This window comes from Vanacampus margaritifer, chromosome 10 (assembly GCF_051991255.1).
Source record: "Vanacampus margaritifer isolate UIUO_Vmar chromosome 10, RoL_Vmar_1.0, whole genome shotgun sequence".
Lineage (NCBI taxonomy): Eukaryota > Metazoa > Chordata > Actinopteri > Syngnathiformes > Syngnathidae > Vanacampus > Vanacampus margaritifer.
The window spans coordinates 14,800,463-14,826,845 of NC_135441.1; the positions used below are offsets into that span (position 1 = coordinate 14,800,463).

Genomic DNA, 26,383 nt, shown 5'->3' on the forward strand with positions numbered 1-26,383 from the left:
CGCTAGAAATGAAACCAACAAGACAAAAGAAGCGTGGACTCTCTCTGGAATTAAGACAGGAAAGAAAGGAGGCAGATGCGTAGGAAACTTATTGATGTAACTTTTTTTTTTACTTGCTGGGAGAGTCAGGCAATCTTTATAAGCATAGCATTTTTTGATTATTAAAACTAAGCAGAACAAAGTCTTAAACGACTCAACTTCACAACATTTTTTTCTCAGGGAACAAGCTACACAACTAAAGTAAGTCGTTTTTTCCCCTATCTGTGAGCCACTGTGTGTTCAGTGGCGCCATGAACGCAACTGGACCAACCGGCTGCATTTCGCCACACGTGGCGTTTACAGCACTAACTTCACCCACAATTTAGTGTTAAATAATTCACATATTTGAAATAGGGGGAAATGAACTTGTCAAGAGTTGGCGAGGAGGAAGGAAAAACAAAGAGGATGAAGTTGCTTGTTATGTTTAGGAAGTGACCATGAGGGAGGGGGAAAATGTCATTGGAAAAACTCGGCTGTACTTTACAGTACATTTTAAACATTTGTATTCACTATGGAAATGAACTATAAACATTACGACTAAATATTTTTTACAGTACCCACATATATTGGTTACTTGATTTCTACTCATAAGGAAGCAAAAGGGTGGTCGCAGACGCGTTTATCTTATTTTTTTTCTTTTGTTGCCTTCACTGCCTTCGCGTAAAGTGTAGAATCCTGAAATTAAGCTTGGGGAAATAACGTTCCTGAACTGGCTAAACGAAAAATTTACATGATGCTCCATTAAACCAAATGTTTTTGTTTTGTTTTTACATCTAATTTAAATGAATGAATGTGTTGCAGACGCATTCAAATTACTTATTCACGTTAAGGTACCGATATGACGAACTCGCAAGTTTGGTGTTGACACTTTGGCTTTCTTCTTGAAGTGACTCACCAGTGGTTCTGCCATGTATGTGTATTTTTGGGAGGAAATTAGTAAGTCTAGGCTTTCTCTATATATAGCGCCAGGGTTGCTTCGCGTGTTGCATATTTTACGAGCCCGGTGCCTGCACGTGAACGTGCCAGCAGAATGGTGCCGGGACGGGTCTTAGGGGGCCGCCTTGTCGGACACGGTAACCGGTAACCACGGAGGCCGGACCCGCGGAGAAACAGCTGTTTAGCCAGAACAACTGTTGCTGACGCTGGACGCCCGCGTTTATTTTCTCTGGAAAAAAATTGACTTTGCTGTTTTGGGTCCACAAACATGAGTGGTCGAGGTCAGAAACATCCCAGTGGAGAAAATCCGAATGGGAGCACCAACAAAACGACTGGAAAGGGAGAGTTACGTGTGTCATCGTTGTAAGATAATAGAATAATCATAACATGACAATATTGTACACATTCTCAAACATTTGACACCAAATAACCCTAAAAAAATGTCTCTCCTTGTACCAGCATCATAACTAACAATAAAATGCAGTAGCTAGTGTACCATGCCAAAAACTAGCTACACAATATTTGTAGCATTAAGTCCTCACGTAACCTCAAACTCACGGTATGGAAGTCATGGCCCTTGGACAGTGACGCAAAGTAAATTACTTTGTTACATTACTCAGGTGTCTGTACTTTACACAAATATTTATTTTTCAGCCAATTTTTACTTTTACTCATTTACTCCATGAAAACAGACACAGTGGCCACCCAAATATCGTTTTTTGTTTTGTCTTGTTTTAGTATTGCTTTGCTGTCATCTTGTGGAATCATGGTGCGAAATAACAAGCAGGTTTTTGAGCTTTGTTTGGACAAAAGTAGTGCTTTGACAGCATCCTGTAGCATCTTGGTGCCTATAGGAACGATATGTTGAAGTGAGTTGAGGAGCTTCATTCAGACAACCGCTTAATTGTGGCATCGATGGGAAATTATAAACCTTTTAATGGGGGGGGCATCAATTATTAGATCTATCTATCTATCTATCTATCTATCTATCTATCTATCTATCTATCTATCTATGTAACATTGCATCATTCAGTTGGTTGGCAGAGCGCATGTATTTCAGGAAGCAGCTTCCTAATATGGCGTGCCTCCCTCCCGCTCACACACGCCCACTTCACAGCGCTGTGCCAACCTAAACCTTTTTGCTGTTTCAAACTGTGTGTTGATTCTAAACGCATCACAAGAGGGCCTTGATACCCACTCCCCATTACACACACATACATAATAATAATAATACATAATACATGTTTGTACTGTGTTGTGTTCCCAATTTAGCAGTGCGTAACATGCAGCGTCTGCGTAATGCTGGAAGTTCCCAGGGATCTGGAATTTCATTCAATCTAATGTACAGCATCTATACCATTACAATAAATTATACATAGCTGTCTGGTGTTACTGTAAACTATTTTATCTGGGGGCGGGGTCACAAATTAGGCATTTGGCTCCTCATAAACATACAACCTGGAGCCTTGGGACGTGTAAGAGTGAGTTGAGGAGCTTCATGCGGTGCTTTGCCACCATGATGTTGTGGTATGTTGGTGCCAATGAACTATGTTGAAGTGCATTGAGAAGCTTCATTTAGTAATGCTTTGTTTTATCCATTAGGATTCGCTTATCCTATGAAATACATTTAAAAGAGAGCAATTAATCAATTCATTGATATTTCCCCTCGAAGAAATGTAGTCAAATGGTCATGTTCAAGTGAAAAAAACTTTTGGGACATTTAAACCAGGATTTGAAAATAAACACGTCATTACAGTTACCAGTAATTAGCGTTTTGTGTGTACATCATTGACGGTTCATTATTAATCAGAATCATCTGGAGTGACACAAGATCAATGAATCATTCATTTATCAATGACATTAATAGAGATGGTTAAGTTCCTGTAGCAGGTATCGGGCCAATACCAGGCCTTATTTCAAGATATCGGTAGAAATCAGAATTTAGAAAAAATAGACAATTGCTATTAATTTCATGCAATTTTAAAGAAAATGCTATATTGACATAAATAGGTATTTCTTTAACTCATTCACTGCCAGTGACGGCTACAGATGTCAAAAATTTTTGCATTTTCACTTTTGCTAACAAGAGTATGAAAACTTAGATTTTTTTTTTATTGTTAATTTAGAACAGATATAAAATTTGTGATTAATCGTTAGTTAACTAGTGAAGTCATGGGATTAATTACAATTAAAAAAATGTAATCGCCTCACGGGCCTAATTTAAATAAATAACTAAATAAATAAGGGGCGTTTAATCATAATCGCATGATAATTTTATATCTGTTATTAATGTACAATATAAAAAAAGGTTTTCATAAAAAATGCAATTAAATGAAAAATTGTTAAACTAATAGAAATAGTTCACATGAATGTTTGACGTCTATAGTCGTCAATGGCAGTGAATGAGTTCAAATGTTCTGTATTTGTTTTCGGGGGTTTTTTTTGGGGGGGGGGTAGGCACAGTAATGAAAAAGGAGTGATTCTCTTATGCTGATTGACATTCCATAGGTGGATTTAAGAAGATACTAATATCTTGATGTCAGCTGCCAAGTGTTTGTGTAGGCTAGTAGTAGGACGGGGGTGTGTGTGTGTGTGTGTGGGGGGGGTGTCACTTACAAAACAACCGCTCCCCCTTTTGGAACTCTCTTTTCAGCACAGTCGCAGCCTGCTGGACTGTGAATAATCACATTACACACTCGCCTCATGATCGCTTATGGTGGCACACGCACACCAATCTGTACTATTAGCGCCTTGCGTGGGGAACCAACGCCATTTGATCCACTCCCAACAAAATCCCAAATTGGGGCACTTGTACTGTATGTCAATTGATCACCGTACCCATTAGAAACAATTAGTTAAAATTTGTGAGCTGTGTAGTTTGGTCAACGGAGGACTTCAAAAAACTCAAACCCCGGCTCCTCACATTTGCCCTTCACTAGAATTCCTTCCCTGTGTTCCCACCCACAACATCTTGATCAACACCAAACGAAATAGTTGGTTATATTTGGACTCATGTTTCCTCTTGAAATGTTTTCTATCCTTGTGTGAGTGACAAAGTGCGAGCGAGTGTGTGTCAGGGTGGTCATGACTGTATTGGTCGTTTACTGTATGTTCCCGGTTGGGGTGACCTGTCCTGAGTGTGCAGAAATGTGCGTGCGTTCCCTCTCAGCCACCTGATATTGTTTGTTCCGCAACGTCATCTGTCACAGTGTGCGTTTATATTTATGTGTGTGTATGTGCAACACCTCTCAATTCTGGCCCGTCCGTGCTGTGTGGTAAGGCGATGCTGGGTCGACGTCACTCGTCCTCGCGGCGGCGCCTTTTTCGTGCAAGCGTGACTTCCCTGCATTAGAAAAGAGACAGTGTCAAACTGGGACAAAAACAATCACTCAGCATGTGGGGGCCTCGTTAGGGAAAGGGTGGAAAAAATGTTATCATGTAAAGTAATACTTGGAATAGTAAATGGGCGCCTTTTTCATTTGTAGAGAGTGGAATGTCAAACTGTTACAATGTCTACATAACCATATACATAAAATTGTGAAGGGAAAATACCAAGATGGTTAACTTAAAGCTAAATTAATATATCACAAAAACAAATATATGAATATTAAGGGTGGGAATCGATTCAATTCTGATTTTTGGGTGTGCCATTCGATTCCGAATCAATTTTCGATTAAGAAATATTTTTGATTCAAAATGATTTGATTGACAATGATTTTTCCTTCAATTTATAGATGTGCAAGGAATCGTAATGATCTACTCCAGTCTGACTCGCTAATGCTAATTAGCGCGCTACTCGCGGCACTTTTATCACTCAAAAGAACTTTTATTGAAATAACTTGATCGTGACTTTTTCCTTCAACTCTCTAATGTGGCTACAACTTAACAGTGTATTAGACCGCGTGGAACAACACTGCCCCTTAGTGGCCAAATCGGGTACAACATGAACAGCGCTCCCAATAAAGGCACACACAGGCAAAGGCAAGACAATAAAAAATAATTTAAATAAAATGGATTTTGGAACAATTAAAATCGATTCTCAATCGTACTGAATCGATTTTTTTGCACACCCCTTGTAATGAATATACACCAACGATTTCACTAACCACTTATAAGACGCACATCTGCATCAGGATGTTCTCTACTTTTGGAATGTTGATCAATTATTTTTAGAAATAAAGGGTAACAGCATTGTTCGTCTTCACTCCTCATGTCCTCCTCTCATAATGAAATAAATTCATAGAGCAATCATTTAAAGACTGAGTAAAGTGGATTGAGGGACTTGTTTCCAAATACTTTACACAGAACTGCACATGACTTTCAGCCTGTTAGCTTGCAAGCTAGCTGGTGGCTAGCACCTCTTGTCATTCCGGATATGTAAACGAAAAGAAATTCATTATTCTAATGGCTGCCTCTTAAATCAAATCCCTAAGTTGAAATGTGTTTGGAGAGTATATGTCATTAATGTTTTTCTTCTCTGTCGCAGATTAGCGATGGCTCCCTCTCTCCTCCAGGCCTACAGGAGGCGCTGGTGGATGGCGGTGACAGCGGTGATTGAGAACCTGCTGTGCTCGGCCGTGCTCTTGGGTTGGGGCTCGCTGCTCATCATGCTGAAGCGAGAGGGTTTCTACTCGCACCTTTGCTCAGGTGGGCCCCACTGATGTACTTTGTGTCGCTATTTACGATACTTAGCATTAAAGTTGGGTCTAAAAAAAAACTGTCACTGGTTTAATACTTTGAGGCAATTATAATGTATTGCATTTTTAGAGAAGTTTTATCAAGTACTGCAACTCATGTGGGTGTCGAGAATAACCACACAAGATGAATTTTCATCTGAAAATAGAACGGCATCATAATTACATATCATTCTAATGAACCCTTGTCATATTTTTTTCAGACGTAATACTGTAGACGTTGAACATTTCGAGAGGTGTCAAAATTAATCCACAATTAAGTCGATTATCAAATTGCTCAACAACTATTTTAATGCGGTAATCATTTAGAGCCATTATTTAAGTTAAAATTGTCTAAATCTCAACAGTAACTATTATCTGACTTGTGCAGGACTTCATGAAAGCAGATAGATTGTCTTTTGTGTTTTATCAAAATATGACATTTGCAAGCATCTCCTTTTACTTTAAAATACAATGGCTAGTAACTCAATCAATTTCAAAAAAGGTTGGTGAGTGTAATGTTAATCCTGCTCGTGTGACTTTTAAAAATCACTAACCAATAAATAATAAACCACAAGAATTGGTTAATAAACAGTAATTGGGACAAAAAAATTGTAATACACATGGAAATAAAATCGTACCTGATTAATTGAAAGAATAATCAATAGAATAATTGATTCAAAAAATATTCGAAGGCGACAGCAGTAATTTTAACCACAAAACAATATTTTTATCTTGTCAACTTCATTCCCCCAAAAAACTCTGGAAGGATTGTAAGTAACAGAAAAAAGTCTACACACCCCTATTCAAATGTACAATTTTTGAGACTACACGAGAAAACAAACTTTTTCCATCATTAATGTGGCAGTTTACAATTCATGAAAAAAAAAACTTTTTCGATTAAGAAGGATTTTTGATTCAAAATGATTTGATTGGCTGATTTTTGCTTCAATTTATAGATGTTCAAAGAATCGTAATAATCTACTCCAGTCTGACTCGCCAATGCTAATTAGCGCGCTACTCGCGGCCCTTTTATCACTCAAAAGAACGGCTCCACGCTACAAAAAAAAACTTTTATTGGAATAACTTGATGGTGACTTTTTCCTTCTACTCTCTAATGTGGCTACAACTTAACAGTGAATAAGACCGCGTGGAACCACACTGCTCCTAAGTGGCCAAATCGGGTACAACATGAACAGCGCTCCCAATAAAGGCACACATAAACAAAGGGAAGACAGTATAAAATAAATGAAATAAAATTGATTTGGGGACATTTAAAATCGATTCTGAATCGTACTTAATGAGAATCACAATTCTTACGAGAATCGATTTTTTTGGCACACCCCTAGTATATACTGTAGTGAGGTGTTTAAATTACCGAAATGTGTTAACTTCACATGTAAAGGGCTACGTACTGTGTAATGGTTATTGTGAAACATGAAAGTGATTGATTTGGCGTACAACTTTAAGCTGCTATTCATTTAATATCCTAGTGTGACCTACAGTACATGATTAGTTTTTGTGATTTTGTTGACACGCGCTTCAACTGCGTGACATCCACAGAAAACGATTCGTTGGTGGTGTCTTTGGGCAACTCGTCGGACGGCGATGTGGACGAGTGGCTCAGCTGCGTGGACCAAGAAGAGATGTTGAATCTGGGCTTCACTATCGGCTGCTTCCTGCTCAGCGCCACCACTTTGCCCCTCGGGATCCTGATGGACAAATTTGGGCCGCGCCCCATTCGCCTGGTGGGCAGGTAATGCCTCGGAAGTCATTTTTCGCAAAACATTGTGTAAGGGTGCGGCAAAGGGATCCTGATGTTTCTTTTAGCGCTAATGCAAATTCATTAATTCCATGGTCTAAAAGGGGAAAAAACTGCAGTGAAAAAAGCATGACCCTTTTAAAATTCAATATGGCTGCTAACAGAGAGAAGCTAGCTAACGAAAGCAGTGTTGCCAACTTTTTTTGGGTTGCTATAGTATATTTAACGACTTCTCTGACCGCTCTAGTAACTATTTTTCAAAACAGCCACTAGTGAGTTTAATTCCCACTAGAAAACAGACAGCATGAGCGGAATTACCGAAAGAATTGCTTTTAATTAACTCATTTACTGCCATTGACGGTAATAAACGCAAAAAAATAATTTTAACTATTTCTATTAGTTTAAATTTTTTTTCTACTTTAGTTAACAAGAATATGAAAACTGATTTTTTTTATTGTACATTTAGAACAGATATAAAATTTGTGATTAATCGTGAGTTAACTATTGAAGTTATGCGATTAATTATGATTTTAAAAAATATTTTTAATTGTAATTAATCGCATGACTTCACTAGTTTACTCACAATTAATCACAAATTCTATATTTTCTAAATGTTCAATAAAAAAATTCTAGGTTTTCATACTCTTGTTAACAAAAAATGTTAAACTAATAGAAATAGTTAAAATGATTTTTTGACGTTTATAGCCGTCAATGGTAGTGAATGAGTTAAGAAGGATCATTGGTTTAATAATTTTTTAATTGGAGCGCCGGTCCCCACAAGTAGGTATGCACCTTTTTTTTTTTTTATTGCAAATTATTTTACCAACCTTGGAGGTGTTGCTGACCCAAATTTGAGAACTACTGGTCTAAACAATCAGTTAATCACCAAAGTACATAAAAATGTAGATACTACAATGATAATAAACGATTTCTTGGCTGTGACTGCAATGTTTCTGCATGCTTTATTTGTGAGTCAGCAGCCAGGTGGATGTTGGCTGAAGGAAAGATTGAGTGAAAGTATTTGATTCTTTATGACTACCTGAAATAGTAAAAAGCAGACCGGTCGCATTCCCCAAGTGGGAGGAGGGACTCTTTTGTGAGTCAATGAATGGAGGTGGGGCACGAGTGTGTGACTTGGGTGTGTGTTTAACAAAATGTTGCAGAGAACCTGTCGATTGAGGAAATTTACACCCAAAAAATAAAAAATAAATAAAATAAAATAAATAAATACATACAAGTTTGAGAAATGCAATTTTTAAGCAGATATGGTCCACTTTTCCTCATTCACATGAGGCCATGTTGCACAATAGGCACATTAGCATCACACACAGATGAGTAAGACGTCTCTGACACACATTTGAAATGAGATGACGTCACATGCTGGAGCTTTCAACGTACTTTCTCTGGTTACAGCTCGTGTTTCGCTTTGTCCTGCATCATGATGGCCGTATCCGCCTACGACCCGCCAAGTGAGTGCGCAAACACACACACAACTACACACGCGTGCAATAACCTTCAGCCCTTGTCACGTGTTGCTCTCACAATTGTGTTGGGATTTAAAGTGGAAGGGGATGAGTGCTGAAAGAGGCTAATTATTTGTCCTCTTTTGCGTGTTCCAAAAACTTGAAGACAGATTTCTTGTAAGAAAAACTCCTTGCAAGGATGATTTATTAAACAGAGAATTCTCCGGTCGCAGCAATACTCAACATCACGTAAAAGGTGGAATTAAAGAGTGCCCATGTGCCCCCTCCTTTTGGAGAGAGGACTTTTTATAGTATCGAGTTTTGGAAGTAAAACGCCCCTTCTCCTCCTACTAAGAATGAGTAGAACAGATTGGTTCTCACTCAATATGTTACATAATATTATTTTCGTACACAGACTGCAGCTGTATTCATCTCTAGACAAAATATACTTTCAGGGCACCTCTCGTACTTCTTCCCATAACAAAATCTCACAAACAAGTTGAACTCGACAGCTCCTAATGTAGTATAGTTGTAGGAGTGCACGCTCTCTCTCTCGACCAGAATGTGTTTTCGCACAGAACACTGAGAAGGAACTTCTAGACCAAACAATGTGTACCAGCTTAGGTTAAGGTCAAATTATACTGAGTTCAACACAATTTTACCTACTTCACATCTATAAAACATTTCAACATGGTTAATATATGAAATAGAGAATTAAAAATGTTAATAATGTATAACAGTGCCAAAGTATCAGACGGAAAAGTGATCACATGCGGATCGCTGGCTGGAACCATAACAAAAAAAGACGGGCGTGTGATGCCATGATGTCATCGTTTTTCTGTCACCAACACAGCATCGGCTGCTTTCTAAATGTGCGGAACTTGGAATCATGACCACGCCCGCAGGTCACTTCATTCCAATGAGACCAAACACAAGCGGTGTATAAAAAAAATCTGCCTTCACCAAGATAATAATGCTCATTTACTGTCTTCATTACTGTGGTTTTAGTTTGTAGCGTTTATAATATTTTTCCTCACCCATCATCGGAATTCACAAGTCTTTGTGTATTAAGAAAACCTTTCATCTCCAGAAAAAAAAGAAAGAAAAAGAAAAGAAAACCTTTCATTGTCATGCAAACTGCACACTAAAACCAAAGTACTACACGTTTTAGGCATACACTTTGATACAAATCTGGTATGAAGTTCATCACGCAGGTTATGTCCTGTTGAACGTGTTCCCAGCAGCTTACTATGAGGGTAGTCACGGTGTTACATGGTGTTTTGGCAAAGAAGCATGAGACTCCAGTTGCAAATAAACACACACATACTAAACACAGTGAAATGAGAGCCTTCTGTGGCCATTCCAGTAGCATCTGCCAAAAAAATGTGATGACAGTTTTGGCCTTTAACTCTTTCCTTACAGCACTGTCGGCCCTCATTTTCCTGGCTTTGTCCATGAACGGCTTCGGGGGCATCTGCCTGACATTCACGTCGCTCACGGTAAGACGCAGAGCTGACAAATCAACAGAATAAATGCTCATGCGAATTTAAGAGTAGAATCTTGATGACGAATATACACAGGAAGTCGTGACGTAAGCAGACTTAACTCATTCACTGCCATTGACGGCTATAGACGTCAAAAATTATTTTGAACTATTTCTATTAGTTTAACATTTGTTTCCACTTTTGTTAACAAGAGTATGAAAACCTAGAATTTTTTTTTGTACATTTAGAACATAAAAATTGTGATTAACTCATTCACTGCTATTGACGGCTATAGACGTCAAAAATTCTTTTGAAATATTTCTATTAGTTTAACATTTTTTTCCACTTTTGTTAACAAGAGTATGAAAACCTAGAAAAAAAAATATTGTACATTTAGAAAAGATAAAATTTGTGATTCACTCATTCACTGCCATTGACGGCTATAGAAGTCAGAAATTCATTTGAACTATTTCTATTAGTTTAACATTTTTTCCACTTTTAGTTAATTAGTGAACTCATGCAATTAATTACGATTAAAAATCTTAATCACATGACACCCCTAATTTTTAATAATCTTTTCTTTAAAAAAAAAATGTAATTGTAATTATTGCTTTCCAATTTTTACTAATCTTTTAAAAAAAAAAATTAAGAAAAGATTATTAAAAATTAGGGGCGTCAGGCGATTACCATTTTTAATCGTAATTAATCGCATGACTTCAATAGTTAATTCCTAATTAAGCACAAATTTTATATCTGTTCTAAATGTACAATAAAAAAAATATAGGTTTTCATACTCTTGTTAACAAAAGTAGAAAAAAAATGCAAAACTAATAGAAATAGATAAAAATGATTTTTTGACAGTTATAAACGTCAATGGCAGTGAATGAGGTAAAGGGGAAGCCAACCTTAAAAGCTTTCCTTACAATAATATTTTGGCCCCACTTGTCTAAACACAGCATCATGATTAATATTGTGCTTGTGGAATAGGAACTACCCGTAAGTAGCAAAATCCACCCATTTTTATCCATCTTAGGGGGTGGCCATTTTGCCACTTGCTTCCAACTGAAAATGACATTGTTGCTGAGGGCTTAGGTAATAGCCAATCATGGCTCAGCTTGCCAACGTCACATGACCAAACAAAGTACACAGGTGAGCTGTGATTGGCTATTAGCTGAGCCCTGAACAACTGTGATGTCATTTTCAGTCAACAGCAAGTGGCAAAATGGCCGACGACTGATTTGGATAAAAAACGGTTTGCTGCTTATTTCATATTCCACAAATGCAAGAGTAATCAGAATACCTTGTTTAGACTAGTGTGGATATATACTGTAGAATATATTACTGTTAAGAAAATTTTGTAAGTAAGTTATAACTTGTTATCAAAAGTTAGGTTAGACTGTGGTAACTTTGAAATGCTAGAGTGTCTGCGACATGACTCACCTTTGTGTTTTTTTTTAATACGAGAAGTCGCTTGATCGATTTTTTGCTTTGTGTTGTGAGCCAAAATTTTAATCACTAGCAAACTCCAAATACTCCACTGCTTGAGTGAAGCACAAAAAAAGAACGCAACAGTGTCCTCCTATATTTGATTTATAATACTTCACTTTTTTTTATTATTATTAAAAACATATAACGAAAAAAATGGGGGTCTTTGGGGGGCTGGAACTGATTACAACACAGCAAACGTTAGCATTTTAGGCACACTAGCTTTCGTTTAACTACCCCAGGTTTGAGGTCACTTTAGTAAATTATAAATAATATATAATGTGATATATATATATATATGATACAGTTGTGCTGCTCCTCAGTGTCCACCATGCATTGCATTCCAAATATTTAGTGTTATGTTTAGCGGTGCCAAAGTCAACACAAGTGTCCTAAAGGACACAAACGCACACAAACAAAAAAAATCATGCTTTGCTTTCAATGGCACACGTGTTCAAAGTCAAGCGCCTGCCGATCTTGGCAATGAGGCGCTAAAATGTACTTTTTGACAGCTGCTTGTGTTAAACCCGCCACAGCCTCAAGTGTCGGCGTTGCATAATGGCTGCGCTGAGAAAATCAGCCATGTGCTCTTTTTATCAGGAAGGTTTTGGTAGCTAGCGTGGCCGCAGCCTCTGTTTGCCTCAGCTGAGGCAACAGTGTGTGCTGTGTTTACATTTACATCAAACACGTGTTCTGGCGTGTGATGTGTCAGCTGCTAGCGCATTTTATTGTTGCTGCGCCTCCCGCCCGTGGCCTGGCAAGTATTTGGGTTTGTACTGTCCCCGCAGCAGCGTACGTTTCCATCCCCTCCCTTCCACCAATAGCGGCGCTCGCTCAGCCACACACCCTCTGCCCGCCAGCTCTCGGCCCACTCACCTCTATTTCAAACGGTCAAGGCCACATTTTTTCCTCCCTTAGCCCCGTGACTCCTACCCTTCCTCTTTCTCTCTGTTTTGCGCGTCAGTCTGCAACTAATCAATTCGCTCTTGATACATGTGGTTGTGTAATGTGGCCTCATGTTTCAGTACACATAAAATGGACACTAAACTAAAAAAGCGAGTCAAAGATGAATATTGGCAGATGAGTAAGCATAGGCACTGAACATTACGCAAACCACTGAAATTGCTGTAATATTCATGTAGTCCAAAAGCTGGCACACCGTCTAGTTTCATAAACATCTGTTGTCAGTGTTTAGCCATAACAATATTATTTTCAAAATATTCCACTGAAACTTGTTGTGAAATTAAAAAAAAATCAGGCTTCCACAATATTAACATGTAAGCAAACAGATACAGATACTATAGTTAGAGGGCACATCTTTTTAAATTGCATATTTGTGTGCTGTTCATTAATTATTCACTTAGCCAAAGTGGTGAGCAAATAATAGCTAATAAGATCTTCTAGTTAAAGTTGGAAGTAAAAAAACAGGCTAGCATCTATGTCGTTATCAAATCCTCATGTGTAGAAATAAAGGTTTTCTTGATGTTTTAGGTCGTTTATATAGGCCTACAAGCATCGTCCACTACACTGAAAGCTAATGTTAGCATAAACGAGCTAACATGATAGGATACCAATATCATTGCATACTAAAGTGATTGATGGATACACTACGCTCCATCAAAATTATAAGATCGATTCTGCTCTTTTAAAGCTTCAAGGTCAAGGAATAATAAAACATTCTCCAGTTTTAACATAAACTTTGAGTGAGAATTAAAAGTCTTTAAAACCAATGCCAAAATCTTGATACTACACATATACCAAGATGGCGCCAAGGTGTTCCACACTCTAGTATTGCCTTTGTTTTTGCCATTTTCATGTTTTCCCTTTATTTATATGATATACTGTATAATATATTCGCTCACCTGTTTTCTGAGCTTGGTCATATGACATTCACAAGCTGAGCCATGATTGGTGATGACCTGCGACCTGAGCAACTGTGATGTCATTTTCAGTTTGGCAAAATGGCCGCTCCTGACATGGGTGGATTTTTGCTGCTTAATTCATATTCCACAAACCCAATATTAATCTGAATACCACGTTTAGACTAGTAGATCAGCATAGAAAATATTATTGCAAACATTTTTTTTTGCATATTTCGTCTTAACTCTTGATTTTGTTAGTTGCTGGTTGCTGCAATAATAAAGTGACTCAAACTACCGTAGACACATACCTTGTGTTTTCAAAATATTTGGCCAAAAGAGATGATTCGGAATCCGGCTACACATAGTTGTCCCCATTTGACCTCCGATTGAGTCTTCCCCGCCCCACCTTCCAGAACTGAACGACATCCACAGTGTTGCTATTGTTGTTCGGAAGAGTTGGAGGCTCACGTCACATCCTGATTGGAGGCATCTCGCCCAAAGAACAAGTTTGCTTTCCTCGAACGAGATCTTTCAGGTCCCGTTGGCAGGGAAATTCCTTCTTACTTGATCTTTGCTTCACTTTTACCACATTGGGAAATACATCAGCTTCACTTTGTCACATGATAGCTGCTTAATATATCAAAACGAAATATTATTACCCACTATAGCCTGTTAATATCGACATAAAGCAAAAAGCTTATGTTAGCAGTGACGATAAAACACTCTGGGTCGAATCCTCAAAGAATGAGCGTCATCCGCTGATAGCGTTGTTAATTGTTAATTAAAAACGCTCTGACGCATTCACAAATTATATAACGCTAATGATATACCAGCGCAGTCACACCCACGAAGTTTGACAGCTGAGTGCAATTGTCACCTGTTTTCTCCCTGATTTGCCACATATGGCTAAGTATAATTGCTGGCACCAAGTTCACTGTGTCAGAACAATAGCTGGAAGAGACGCTCACTCAAATCACAACTTAAAACACACCTGTTTAATTAACTGCAAACTGACACACTAGCCAGTCATCTTGCATGTGGCATTTGCGGCTAACATTAGCAGTGGTGCTGAAATTCTCTTTTTGGCTTTTAACTCATTTGCTCCCAAAAATGTATAAAAACATTCTATTTTAATTAGTGCCATGGTCCCAAAAACGTATTTATATGTTCTTTTAATGGTTTTTTTTTTGTTGTTTTTTTTTATGCTAGAGCATACAGAAGGCTTTGATGCAGCCTCTGACCTGAAGAGGTAGTTTAAAGCAATGGTAGTTATTACAAAAAAACAGCCAGCAGGTGGCAGCAGAGTAAAATAAATCAATCAGGACCATGTTGCATAAAGCTCTTTTCACCAGTGTTTTAAACAGGTTTGTGAATAATGATGAAACGTAGCTGTACGAGGAGTGCTCGAGCTACGTCACACGCGACCTATGTCGTTTCGTCTTTACGGCGCCCGTGACTCGTACGTAGCACCATCTTTTTCGTTAATTTCCCACAGTAATCACGTCATTTTTAAGTTATTTAAAGTTGTGTTTTTGTTACGTCCAGCAACGGACGTCCATCAGCCGGTCGGCTTGCCATCAGGCGCGTCACATTCCCGTGTTTAAGCTTGAATTAGCTCTGCGCTGCCGTCCGTCAGCAATGAATGTCCGTGCGGAAACACAAAATATTGGTTCCGGCGTCTTCCGGGTCGTGCGAATGTGTTTTTTTTTCCATTACTGTTCAAAGTATTTCGATGTAAATATTGACTTTTAAGGGGAAATCCGATTTATGTAGAAATTCGGCTTATATCGCCAGCGTAGGGACGTAACTCAGACGAAACTTGAGGACTCTATATTCTAATGCTAATTGCTGCAAAACGGAAACTCATACAAACATACTTTTTTTCCCTGATGAAATAAGAGACTAATCTTTCTTTTGGTAGGTTCCATGTTTTTATAGCAATAGAACACAATATTCTGTGGGCCTTGCAAAATCAGGCAAAATCCATTAAAACAGTCGGGAGCGAAGGGGATTGCTTCAGTGAAAATGGCTGGGAGTGAATGAGCTAGAGCTAATGTTAGCAGTGGCGCTAAAATACACGCAAGGACATATGGTGCCGGTAGGGCTGGAAGATATAACCTTAAAATAAAATCTCCAGGTTTTTTTCTACATAAAATATGATTTACAATTTTAATCAACATTTTCCCCTTCATAAAATGACAAATGGCACTCAAAACATTAGTGTTTTGTTATTTTCCATTGTGGGATTTGCTTCAATTCTCCTGATGTCAAACAAGCTTTGAAACAACTATTTTTGCCAGCATTAACTTGGCAAAGATGAATTACTTGATGGTTGAAAAAGTTGCTAAATGTCAATTCACAAATTTGGTAACACTAAGGCCCCGTCCAGACGGAAGCAAGGCCAGCTTTGTTCAGACTTGCGTATGTCGTAAAGAAGACGCTGAGGACGTTTAACGGCTGTATTGTATATGCCTTGTGAGGATACATTGAAACTGACTTTCGTGTGGACGGGGCCTGAGTTTGCTTTTGTAAAAAGACAGCTGTTTGCAATTACGTTATTTGTGCAAGCGGTGGGGTCAAAATCATGCACTTTGAACTACGCAAGCCCCTATTTTTTTATTTTATTTTTTTATTTTAAATCGTACCAATAAATTTGAATTAATTGGTGGCATTGTTTTTATTAATTTTATATTAATTAATTAATTATATTATTAATTAATTAATTATGATAATTAATTAATTCTCATAGTTTTTAAACATGTACCTCGTAATTCTGTCTGCTTACCTAAAGTGAATCAAATATTTGTAAAAACAAAAACACAGCCCAATGACTTATTTGTTAAAGTTCAAACAAGGTCGAGGTTACTTCACTCAGAGACAACACTTTCCCGCCAAACCATTAGCAGAAGCACACACCCATCCAGCATACCTTTCAGGTGTGCCCTCCCATCTTAATAATGATCACGCTTGGTTTGGCTTTTTTACGCTTCACATCGGCGCTGCAGGAATGAAGACAGGCCTCTCGTGCGCCGAGTCTTGGGAATTCCCTCCAGGGGCCTGTTGGATCACACACCAGTGGAAAAACAAAACAAAACATGTTCTTTTACTGTATTACGAGACCTGTCACTATTCCCAGCGCTCAGCAAATAGTAAGAAAAAAACGCAACAGGGGAGCACGGAGGAGCCTCTGTTAAGTCACACAGGGTCAACTCCAAAGGAAGTTGAAAAGACTCATGTTGTTATTAGAAGGCGACGTGATCGAGCAACAATCATCTCAGCTTTTTAATACACATGTGGAGCAGCTGGAGGAGGTCGAGGTACGGGTGATAGTTGTTCAACATGGTCAGCAGTAATCAGCTGACATTTGGTGTTTCCCACTGAGAGCTGTAGGAGAAGAGCTGCAGCTGTCATATCAAAAAATTCCCACTATGATACTTTGCTATTATTAACCAAGAAACGGATTAAGACATGGATTTAGGATTTTTTTTTCTACATTACAATAAATAGCATATTTTTCAATTTTCTGTACTTTCTCAGGAGCGATGTACAGTGAGGTTCATGGCTGGCTCTGACAAGGCAGATATACCAATTTATTAACTGCCATTAACTCATTCACTGCCATTGACGGCTATAGATGTCATGGCAAAAATTAATTTGAACTATTTCTATTAGTTTAACATTTTTTCCCACTTTTGTTAACAAGAGTATGAAAGCCTAGAAAAAAATGTATTGTACATTTAGAATAGACATAAAATGTGTGATTAATTGTGAGTTAACTAGTGAAGTCATGCGATTAATTACGAAAAAATGTATGCCCCTTATTTTTAATAATCTTTTCTTTTTTTTAAAAAAAGAAGAAAAGATTATTAAAAATTAGGGGCGTCAGGCGATTAAATTTTTTAATCATAATTAATCGCATGACTTCACTAGTTAACTCATGATTAATCACAAATGTTATATCTGTTCTAAATGTACAATATTTTGTTTTAGGTTTTCATACTCTTGTTAATAAAAGTGGGGAAAAAATGTTAAACTAATAGAAATAGTTCAAATGAATTTTTGACGTCTATAGCCGTTCAATGGCAGTGAATGAGTTAAAGAAGAAGCTAGCTGTCCCACAGCTATCATTGTGTGAATCAAAATCATCCCTCCTCGTTGCAGCACAATCAAGAGAATTCGTAACAATCTAGGATTACTCTGTGCCAACCCGTAGTAACCCATGTACGAACCAAAGGCTAAATGATTAACTTTGATCCACAATTGCGCTGATCCATATTAGGATTGTTTATCCTTAAGGGGAGTCTCCTCTTTATGGGGTTATTTCCGTCCTTTCTCATTTACACTCCTTTCATCCTTAATTACTACTAATACGAGCCCCCCTTTTTTTCCACTCAATTCCACTTCCCCTTGCAATCCAGAGTTGCATAATTAAACCTCAAATTTGGCCCGCTGTCATGAGTGATTAGTGGTGATTAAAGTCACTGCAAGGGTCGTACAAGCCTCAGGTGAGTGAGCCCACCAGGAGCAAAACCTGAGATGATTTTAGGTGACAAGTGAGCAGCCAACTCTCCATTTGGGACTGACTTCTCTTCCCCGGCCGGACATGAATGTACCGGATGAGCGCAGACACACTTTATCTTGCTGCAGACATCAGTAAGATGTTAAACCTCACATAGCTGGAATAAGTGTGCTTTAACATTAGTTAAAGACACAAACGTCCCTGTGTGCTGCTGGGACTTTCGCCCACCTTCGATAAATTTGAAAATGTGATAATACAGTGCAGCACTGAACTGCTTGCGGCCTTCTTTCTCAGAAGCCATGAATGAGGACGGGTGTTCTCTGTCCCGCCAACATCCTCAGGAAAGCTTTAAATTTCCTGTTTGCCCACCATCATCATCATCATTGTGTCAGCTCTCACTCTTGCTCCCAAGGTCATCGTCAGACAGCAGACAAGAACACACTCACTTGGAAAACATCGACATTTTCACATGTCTATAGGCTTTTTAGTACTGTGAAGTTCCTGGAAAGCCTTCTGACTCTCCGTGTCTGCTCTTACTTACTTTTGCTTTTAACAGTATTAAGGAGGGCCCGGCCGATTTATTCAACCAGTAAAAGTCAAAAATGATGACGAGTAGTGTAGAGAAGATGAGTACTGTAGACTGTGGTTGGCCAGCTATTACCGGTCCAGGGTGTAGCCCGCCATGTTTTAACTCGCCTGTGACACTAGTAGTCAGGTTTCCATCCAATAGTTTCGAATTTTTCAAGCAAATTTACAGAAAATGCGCAAAACGGACATGCGACTTGTGCCCGTTTCCATCTGTTCTTCTTTTGCGAATATTGAGAGGGGACTCCGCCGCTGTAGGTGGCAGTATACATCATAGAGATGTGATCCACCAGTAATTTAAAAGAAGAAGAAGAAGACCAGGAAGCGACTGTGCCGTGCGATGACGTCGTATGGAAAGATATTTCTAATTATGTTTTCATTATTATAGAACCGTAGCTTTCTCTCTGCTTTGAAAATATACTGTTTGGCTTCAATTATTATCCATTTAGAAGTAAACGAAAAGTTTTATATAATCAATCTTGTTCTAATATTGGCTAAATGGCACTAACACGAATGTCGATACATTAACCAGAGACCTAATTTTTTTATGTTTGAAAATGAAGTCAAACACTATTTTAAGTCTATTGGACATTCCACAAACAAGAAAGCAAGTAAAACTTTATTTTTATGTGAGCTTTATAATATATTTTTGTATAAGTTTATTTTTCTGTGTATTTGTCTTCCCCTGGCTGTTTTGTATTGTTTGTTCAATAAAATAAAAAAATACAAAGATGGCGTCGTATGAGTTTCCTTTTGCAATTCTTGATAAACCGTACCGTACCGTTTCTTTGCTGTTTTCTATCTAAAATAGCATTCATATTCACTTCTTTAATTAATTCCAAAAGATTTATGTTTCATCGTCGTCCCCAAACATATCTTACTTTATCGTCCGACATTGCTTTAGGACTACAAACGCACGTAATATCCGGTCAAAACGTGCGACGTGTATCCGGTCCTGCCAGCGCTAATTCGCAAAACCTGTTACCATCGCCAAAATTTGTTACGGTTCAAAATCCACCACCTCTAAGCGTAAAAACATGGGCCCTTTTTCAAATTTCTAGCATTTCCATTCTGTTTTTTTCAGAGTAGTTTTAAATCACAACACTTCTAGACCCCACTTGTATAAGGAAGGGAGTTCGCAGATGCTAGCGTTGGGAACCCCCACTCAAGGTTTTTCATGGAGGTAATTAGTACGAGAGAATAGTGGGTTTGTGGGGCAGCATGCCTACAATCCGCCACATGTGATCTCATAATCGTCATTGGCCCACTGAGAACTTGTAATTAAAGTGAGTGTGTCCGCGCTACAATAGAGGCTTTGTCATGTAGGCTAAGCTGCTTATTACTGTAAACAGGTCAACCTGATGTGCGATGTCTCAGTGCCTGGTGCCAGCCCCTTTTTCCCGCCGAAGTTCATCAGCGTTTTTAATCCGCAGTTAGGGAGAATGTGTAGAAACGGCAACATGAGTGGAGGTATAGATTAGTCTGACTCGGTTATACGAGGTCAGCGTCCAGTCAGGTCAGAAGTCTGCGGCTTTTTGTCCTCATGACACAGAATGTTAAGTGTTAAAATGACTGACATACTCACAGTGTCAATGAGTGCACACCGACTGTACTGCAATGGAATTGTGTGGTCTGGCTGACTCCTATGAAAAATGCAGGCGCCAAAGCAAACGAAACAGAACGAAAGACAGAACATGCCTGCCCCCTGCTGGTCAAAATTACGCAAAGATGAACAGGGGGAAAAAAGAACAAAAGAAGGAAAGAGAACGTTAGTTAGATTTTTATTTTTTACTTTTAAAATGTTCATTTATTTGACAATTTCTTTAGGACAACATCATGTAATTCAGGTGAAAAAACAAAACAACAAATGATAGTTGACGACTTGAATATTAGATCGTCGTCTATCATAACGAAATAATTTGAAAAGACAAAGAACAAGAAATGTAGTGACAGATGGAAAGAAAAATGCAGAATTTCTGATTATTTTGTTTGATAATTTATTCTATACTTTTGTCTTTTGATATCCAGGAAAAGTTGTGTTGATCTAGAATGTGTTTCTTATTGATATGACCGAGCATTTGTTTGATCCATCATTCTTCTGTGTTACCAGCTGCCTAATATGTTTGCTGCCCTGAGCTCTACTGTCATGTCTCTAATGATTGGCTCGTATGCCTCATCTGCTGTCACCTTCCCTGGAGTCAAGGTAACTTTTTAATAACTAACATCCAAGTAATGATGATGGTGTGACTTGATGTTGTTATTGACTGTCTAGAAGAGCCTTGAAGGTAAATGTAACAATTTGATCAAATTCATGTACTTGAGCAAACGAAATCCCAGATGTGATTTTTTTTTTTTTTAAACCCTCCAGCTGATCTATGATGCAGGCGTGTCCTTCGAGGTGATCATGTGGTCCTGGGCGGGTCTCGCTGGGTTTGTCTTTGTTAACTGCTTCCTCAACTGGCCCAAGGAAGGTTTCCCAACGCCCGAAGAAGTTGATTACAGGTTAGTGTAGTGCATTATGTGATGCTCCAATTAGTGATGGGAAAATGAAGCCTCATGAAGCACTTGTGATATTTTTTGACTCCTCTAGATGGCACTATTGGTTTAAAAAGGCAGTGGAAATGTAATACATTTTCATTGCACTAGCCTTTATATTTGAACCAAGAGCACCATCTAGAGGAGTAAAAAAAAAAAAAAGTGCTTCATGAGGCTTCATTTTCCCATCTCTACCAAATATGACGATAATTAACCCCAACATTGTTTTGTTTTTGTGGGTGACAGTAAGATCCTCACAATGCAAGTGTTGCCGTCATCGGACCAGAAAGTTGTTGGAGAGAACCTGAGGGAAAAAAATGGTGACATCCAACACTCCACGGAGAAACTTCCCAATGGAGGCAACGTTGGGCCCAGTAGGTCAACATGTGACGCAAAAATAGTGGCTTGTGAATTAACTTGCTTTGCTGTTTAAAATTTAAAAAAAGTGTCCTTTTCCTTTCTCAAGACACTATTCCCTTCCGCCGCTCGGTCTTCTCCCCCATCTTCCTGTGGAGTCTGGTCACAATGGGGATGTCCCAGCTGAGAATCATCTTCTTCATGGGCGCCATGAACAAGATGCTCGAGTTCATGGTGACGCACGGCGAAGAACATCGTGAGTGTCGCTGTGCCTTCACACTGTCAGAAGACCACTATACTGACCCCCCGCCCCCCCTTTTTTTCTTTTTTTTACATTACAGCATCAGAAGAGTTGCTGATTGAGAGTGCGGAGAAAGGTGAGCAGCTGCAAAATCAAGACACACCACATAAAGCCCTCATTTTGGTTAACGATATGACTTTCTGCGCTCTCTTTCAGTGAGCTTCTACTCATCCATCTTTGGCACCCTGCAGCTGTTGTGCCTCGTCACGTGTCCTTTGATTGGTTACATCATGGACTGGAAGATGAGGGAGTGTGAAGAGGACAAGCCAGGAAGTGAAAAGAGGTAGTGGATTTTGGGGATACGCAGTCATGGATAATGACTACATTGGTGGTTCTAACACGCCTGCCCGCCCGTGCCCCCTCAGCCAGACCACCGGGACCAAGCGAGACCGCACGATCCAGAAGTTGACCAACGTCATGAGGGCCTTCATCCTCACCAACCTGCTGCTCATCGCTTTCGGCTGCTGCTCCCTCATCGACTCCCTGCCGCTACAGGTGGCGCAGACACGTCAAACAAACACAACAACGCTCACACCTGCGTGTCGGGAGTCAGCCGCCGATGTTTACGCTTTTTCTCACGTGTCTGCTAGATCCTGACCTTCATCCTTCACACGATGGTCCGAGGCTTCATCCATTCCTGCTGCGGAGGCCTCTACGCTGCTGTGTGAGTTGCTTCTTCCTCACTTGCTTTTCCTAGCAGGTGCTGAGCATATTATCTTTTTTTTTTAGCTTTCGGTAACCATCCATTGTTTCTGCCACCATTAGCTACCCGTCCAACCATTTCGGCACACTGACAGGCCTCCAGTCCATGATTAGCGCTGTGGTCGCCTTGCTCCAGCAGCCACTCTTCATCGCCATGGTCGGCCCCCTTAAAGGAAACCCCCACTGGGTGAGGACATGTTTAACTTTCGGGCCTAAGGATTAAGATTATTATTAATTTTTTTTAACTGACAAAGTGCAATTAATTGCCTTTGGGGTTAAAAAAAAGTAGATGCGCAGCACTGAACTTGTCGACTTCCTTCAATGTATAATGACAGCCAGGACAAATAAATACTCTTCCACTAGGTCAGGGGTCTGCAACCTGCAGCTCTGGAGCCACGTCTGGCTCTTTAATCCCTCTCCTGTGGCTCGCTGTGGATCTCTTTAAAAAAAAAAGTGTATATATATATATATATATATATACAATATCTTTAATTTTTAGATGTAAAATTATTGAAATGAATGAATGATTTAAAATTAAAATATATAATTAAATAAAAAATAAAAATACTCAAAATTGTAAAATTTTTTAGTTGTTAGAAAAGGGGAGACGGAAGTTAGATGAAATGTTTAAAAAAATACCTAAAAATGTAAAAAAAAAAAAAAAAAAAAAAAAAGACCATAAAATGTCCAAAAATGTCAGAGAATTAAATAAAGTCAGAAAAGAAAATGTAAAAAAAAAAGGTATACATAAAATGTCTAAAAACAAAAGAAACACCAAAATTACCATAAAATGTTCACAAAATTGGCCCAAAAAAGGTTAGAAATTTTATTTAAGAACAGATAAGAAAATATGTTCAAAAAGTAAGCATAAAAATGTCGTAAACCAAAAGCAAGCTTCCAAATTTACCATAAAATGTCCACAAAATTGCCAAGACAGGAAATTGACAACAAAAAAAAGTTTTAAAAAAATTGCCATGAAATGTCCAAAATAGGAAGAGACAGAACATTGCCGTATTTCCATAAAAATATCAGAAATTTGGCAAAAAGGCAGGAAAAGAAGTCCAAAAAGGGAAGAGGAAAGGTCAAAGAACATGAATGTGTACGTATTGGATGCTGCTGCCATTTTGGTGTAACTCTAATAAGCGAAGTGCGCATTAAGCACTATGTGGAAAAAGGTACATAATGTATCATTTTGTTTTATACATCTTTGTTTGGATTTGTTGCGTGCCGTGAGATATTTTCTAATGTTGGCTCAATAAAGGTTGGGAAACACGGCACTAACACAAACATTTATTTTATCCAATCAGATCAACGTGGGCCTGCTGATCCTCTCATTGGCCGGCTTCCTGTTGCCTGGTTACCTGTTTTTCCACCGCAGATCCCTGATAAAGGAAAAAGAGGCCCGGGACAAGAGGGCCACGGGCCAAGAGATGCAAGCGCTCAACCACGCCGAGGCCAACGGTTACAAGCACCACGGCAACGGCCAGGCGGCCGTCGAGGCTTAAACGCCACCAACAGAAGCAAGGATTTGAGGAATTAGAGGATTTATTTTTGTACGTGCCTTCATAATAAGCAGCAATATGTCCAATGTTTTTTGGCTCATTGTAAACCATATCATAAATTTAAGATAGGAACCCCACCCGGGCCCCAAGGTTCGCCCGCCCGAGCTTTGCATTGACTGAGAGTGTAAGCCGCGTTCACGCTGTGGTGTGAGGTGGGCGGCGACGGTGTCACCATCATTTGTTGTTGTTATTTATTGGGGTTGATGTTGTCACAGAGCCAAACGAGCGCGGTCCAAAGCCATACACGGGTTCGACTCAACAACGCACACGTCCGCTCTGGTGTGGCCACGGCGTTACACTGCGGATATCACGGTACTTGAAAAACTTGAATGGAGTTTTCAAAGACGAATCATTGCAATCCTCGCTAACACCAAAGAGCAGCTTGGAAAATAGAAATGTTCCTTTCTCAGTATTGTGAAGTTTTTAGTACATTATTATTATTATTATTATTATTAAGCATGCTGTTTCCACTGAGATCTGATTCATAAATGTCCCGAAGTTAGGAAACATGATCAGCATTTAACTCTGCAGCTAGGCCTGGTTGTAGAGATGCCATATCTACCTCCTCCATTTCATTATTTTGTACTGTCTCTCTATAGCACCATCTGTCCACCTAAAAAGGTTGAAGTTAATCCAAAACATTTCTTTACAATATGTTGTATGGGCCCCCACTTGTCTAAACAGTGCATTACGATCAATATTATGTTTGTGGAATATGAGTTAAGCAGCAAAATGTCCCAATATCCATCTCAGGCGGCCATTTTGCCATTTCCTGTCGACTGAAAAGGTAACAACCAATCACGGAGCAGCTTCAAAAAACAGATGACCCGTGATTGGTCATTACCTGATCCCTGTTCAACTGCGATGTCATTTTCAGTCGACAGCAAGTAGCAAAATGGCCGCCCCGAGATGGATGAAAATGGTTGGATTTTGCAGTTGAACTCATATTCCACAAACACAATATTAATCAAAATGCCATATTGAGGCCCATTCAACATATTATTGTTATATGGGTTGACTTTGCCTTTAACAGTAAAAAATATGAATTCCCCAAAACAAATAAAAAACATACATTACTCAAAGTGGGGCTGATTTAACTATAGGAAGCGTAGACTGATTATTCAAATGAAACACAGTATGTGTTGATGTTAACACTTTGTACTGCTTTATGCACAGAAATGATAGTGTGCATAAAATATGTATTTAAAGTGTGTTTTTATACTATAGTTGCAGTAGAATTCAAAAGGGAAGCATTTGTTGGGCCAGCAAATGTTTTGTAGCGTGCCAAGATGATTGCCTGCATATGCTTTGCTCCATGTTGTTTTTGTCATGTCGTGTTGATTCGCGAATAACAATCCAGCCAAAAATAATTGACTTTCTGTAAATAGTTTTGAGTGTTTCGTGAAATATTCTCTTTACCATATATGGTATGTGCCCTTTATGTATTGGCTAGAAGATGTTTGCTGTGCTTCACTTAGTGTAGTTTGATCAAATTCGATTGTTACGATCACTCAAGTCTGCTGTAACATTGTACACTGCATCATTAGTTTGGACTTACGCAATCACTTTGTAAACAATGATTTGTTTTTGACTCAATGCATTTCAGTGTCCTTACATGTTGAGTTTTGCTGCTTTTAGATGTGACGCATTTACTTTCCTTTTCTAAATATATGCAATACATGCATTGTGTATTTCGCTGACTTGAAGAACAAAACTCTGCCATACTAAATCCAACATATTCGGGACCGTAAAGTCAATAGAAGTGGTTAAAGTTACTGCACTCGTATGTGTAAAAATGCACGAAGAAGTAAAATTACACACGCGGGTATGTAACTTGTAAAGTGTCAATGGTGTCGATTTATCATTCTTTCAGTATGTCAACTTTCGGAATGTTAAATCTGACATTATCAAAGTAATAAAATGCGTGTTATCTGGTCTAAATCGGGGAAGGCTGGTTTTGCACATGACATTTAATCAATACCTCTGACGTCCTATACTTTGTATATATCATAAATCAAACACTTTTGCTAATATAATCCTGCTTGAAGTAACTAATCCTCTACGTAACAATCATTTTAACCAGCTTGTGCATTTCATAAATAAATGGATGAAATAAGA

General features: G+C 38.7%; 1 protein-coding gene and 1 long non-coding RNA gene across 2 annotated transcripts; one reads left to right on the forward strand and one right to left on the reverse strand.

Moving 5' to 3' along the window:
* On the forward strand, nt 1-26,383 carry slc43a1a (solute carrier family 43 member 1a). Its single transcript, XM_077578311.1, has 15 exons — nt 1-240; nt 5,462-5,622; nt 7,212-7,404; nt 8,824-8,879; nt 10,296-10,372; nt 20,919-21,011; nt 21,177-21,310; nt 21,590-21,717; nt 21,810-21,956; nt 22,042-22,077; nt 22,158-22,284; nt 22,367-22,496; nt 22,592-22,665; nt 22,767-22,890; nt 24,011-26,383. Exons 2-15 carry the CDS (start codon nt 5,469-5,471, stop codon nt 24,206-24,208), a joined length of 1,671 nt encoding a protein of 556 aa, XP_077434437.1. The 5' UTR covers nt 1-240; nt 5,462-5,468; the 3' UTR covers nt 24,209-26,383.
* On the reverse strand, nt 4,220-20,480 carry LOC144059321 (uncharacterized). The gene is made up of 3 exons (XR_013295631.1): nt 20,394-20,480; nt 16,634-16,761; nt 4,220-4,318 (listed from the first exon to the last, which is right to left on the reverse strand). It is a non-coding gene; the product is annotated as an uncharacterized LOC144059321 (long non-coding RNA).

Coding starts and splice junctions, on each gene's coding strand:
- slc43a1a (XM_077578311.1), top strand. CDS start 5,469: ATGGCTCCCTCTCTCCTCCAGGCCTACAGGAGGCGCTGGTGGATGGCG. Junction 21,012..21,176: donor TCACCTTCCCTGGAGTCAAG/GTAACTTTTTAA, acceptor TAAACCCTCCAG/CTGATCTATGATGCAGGCGT. Junction 22,891..24,010: donor TTAAAGGAAACCCCCACTGG/GTGAGGACATGT, acceptor TTATCCAATCAG/ATCAACGTGGGCCTGCTGAT.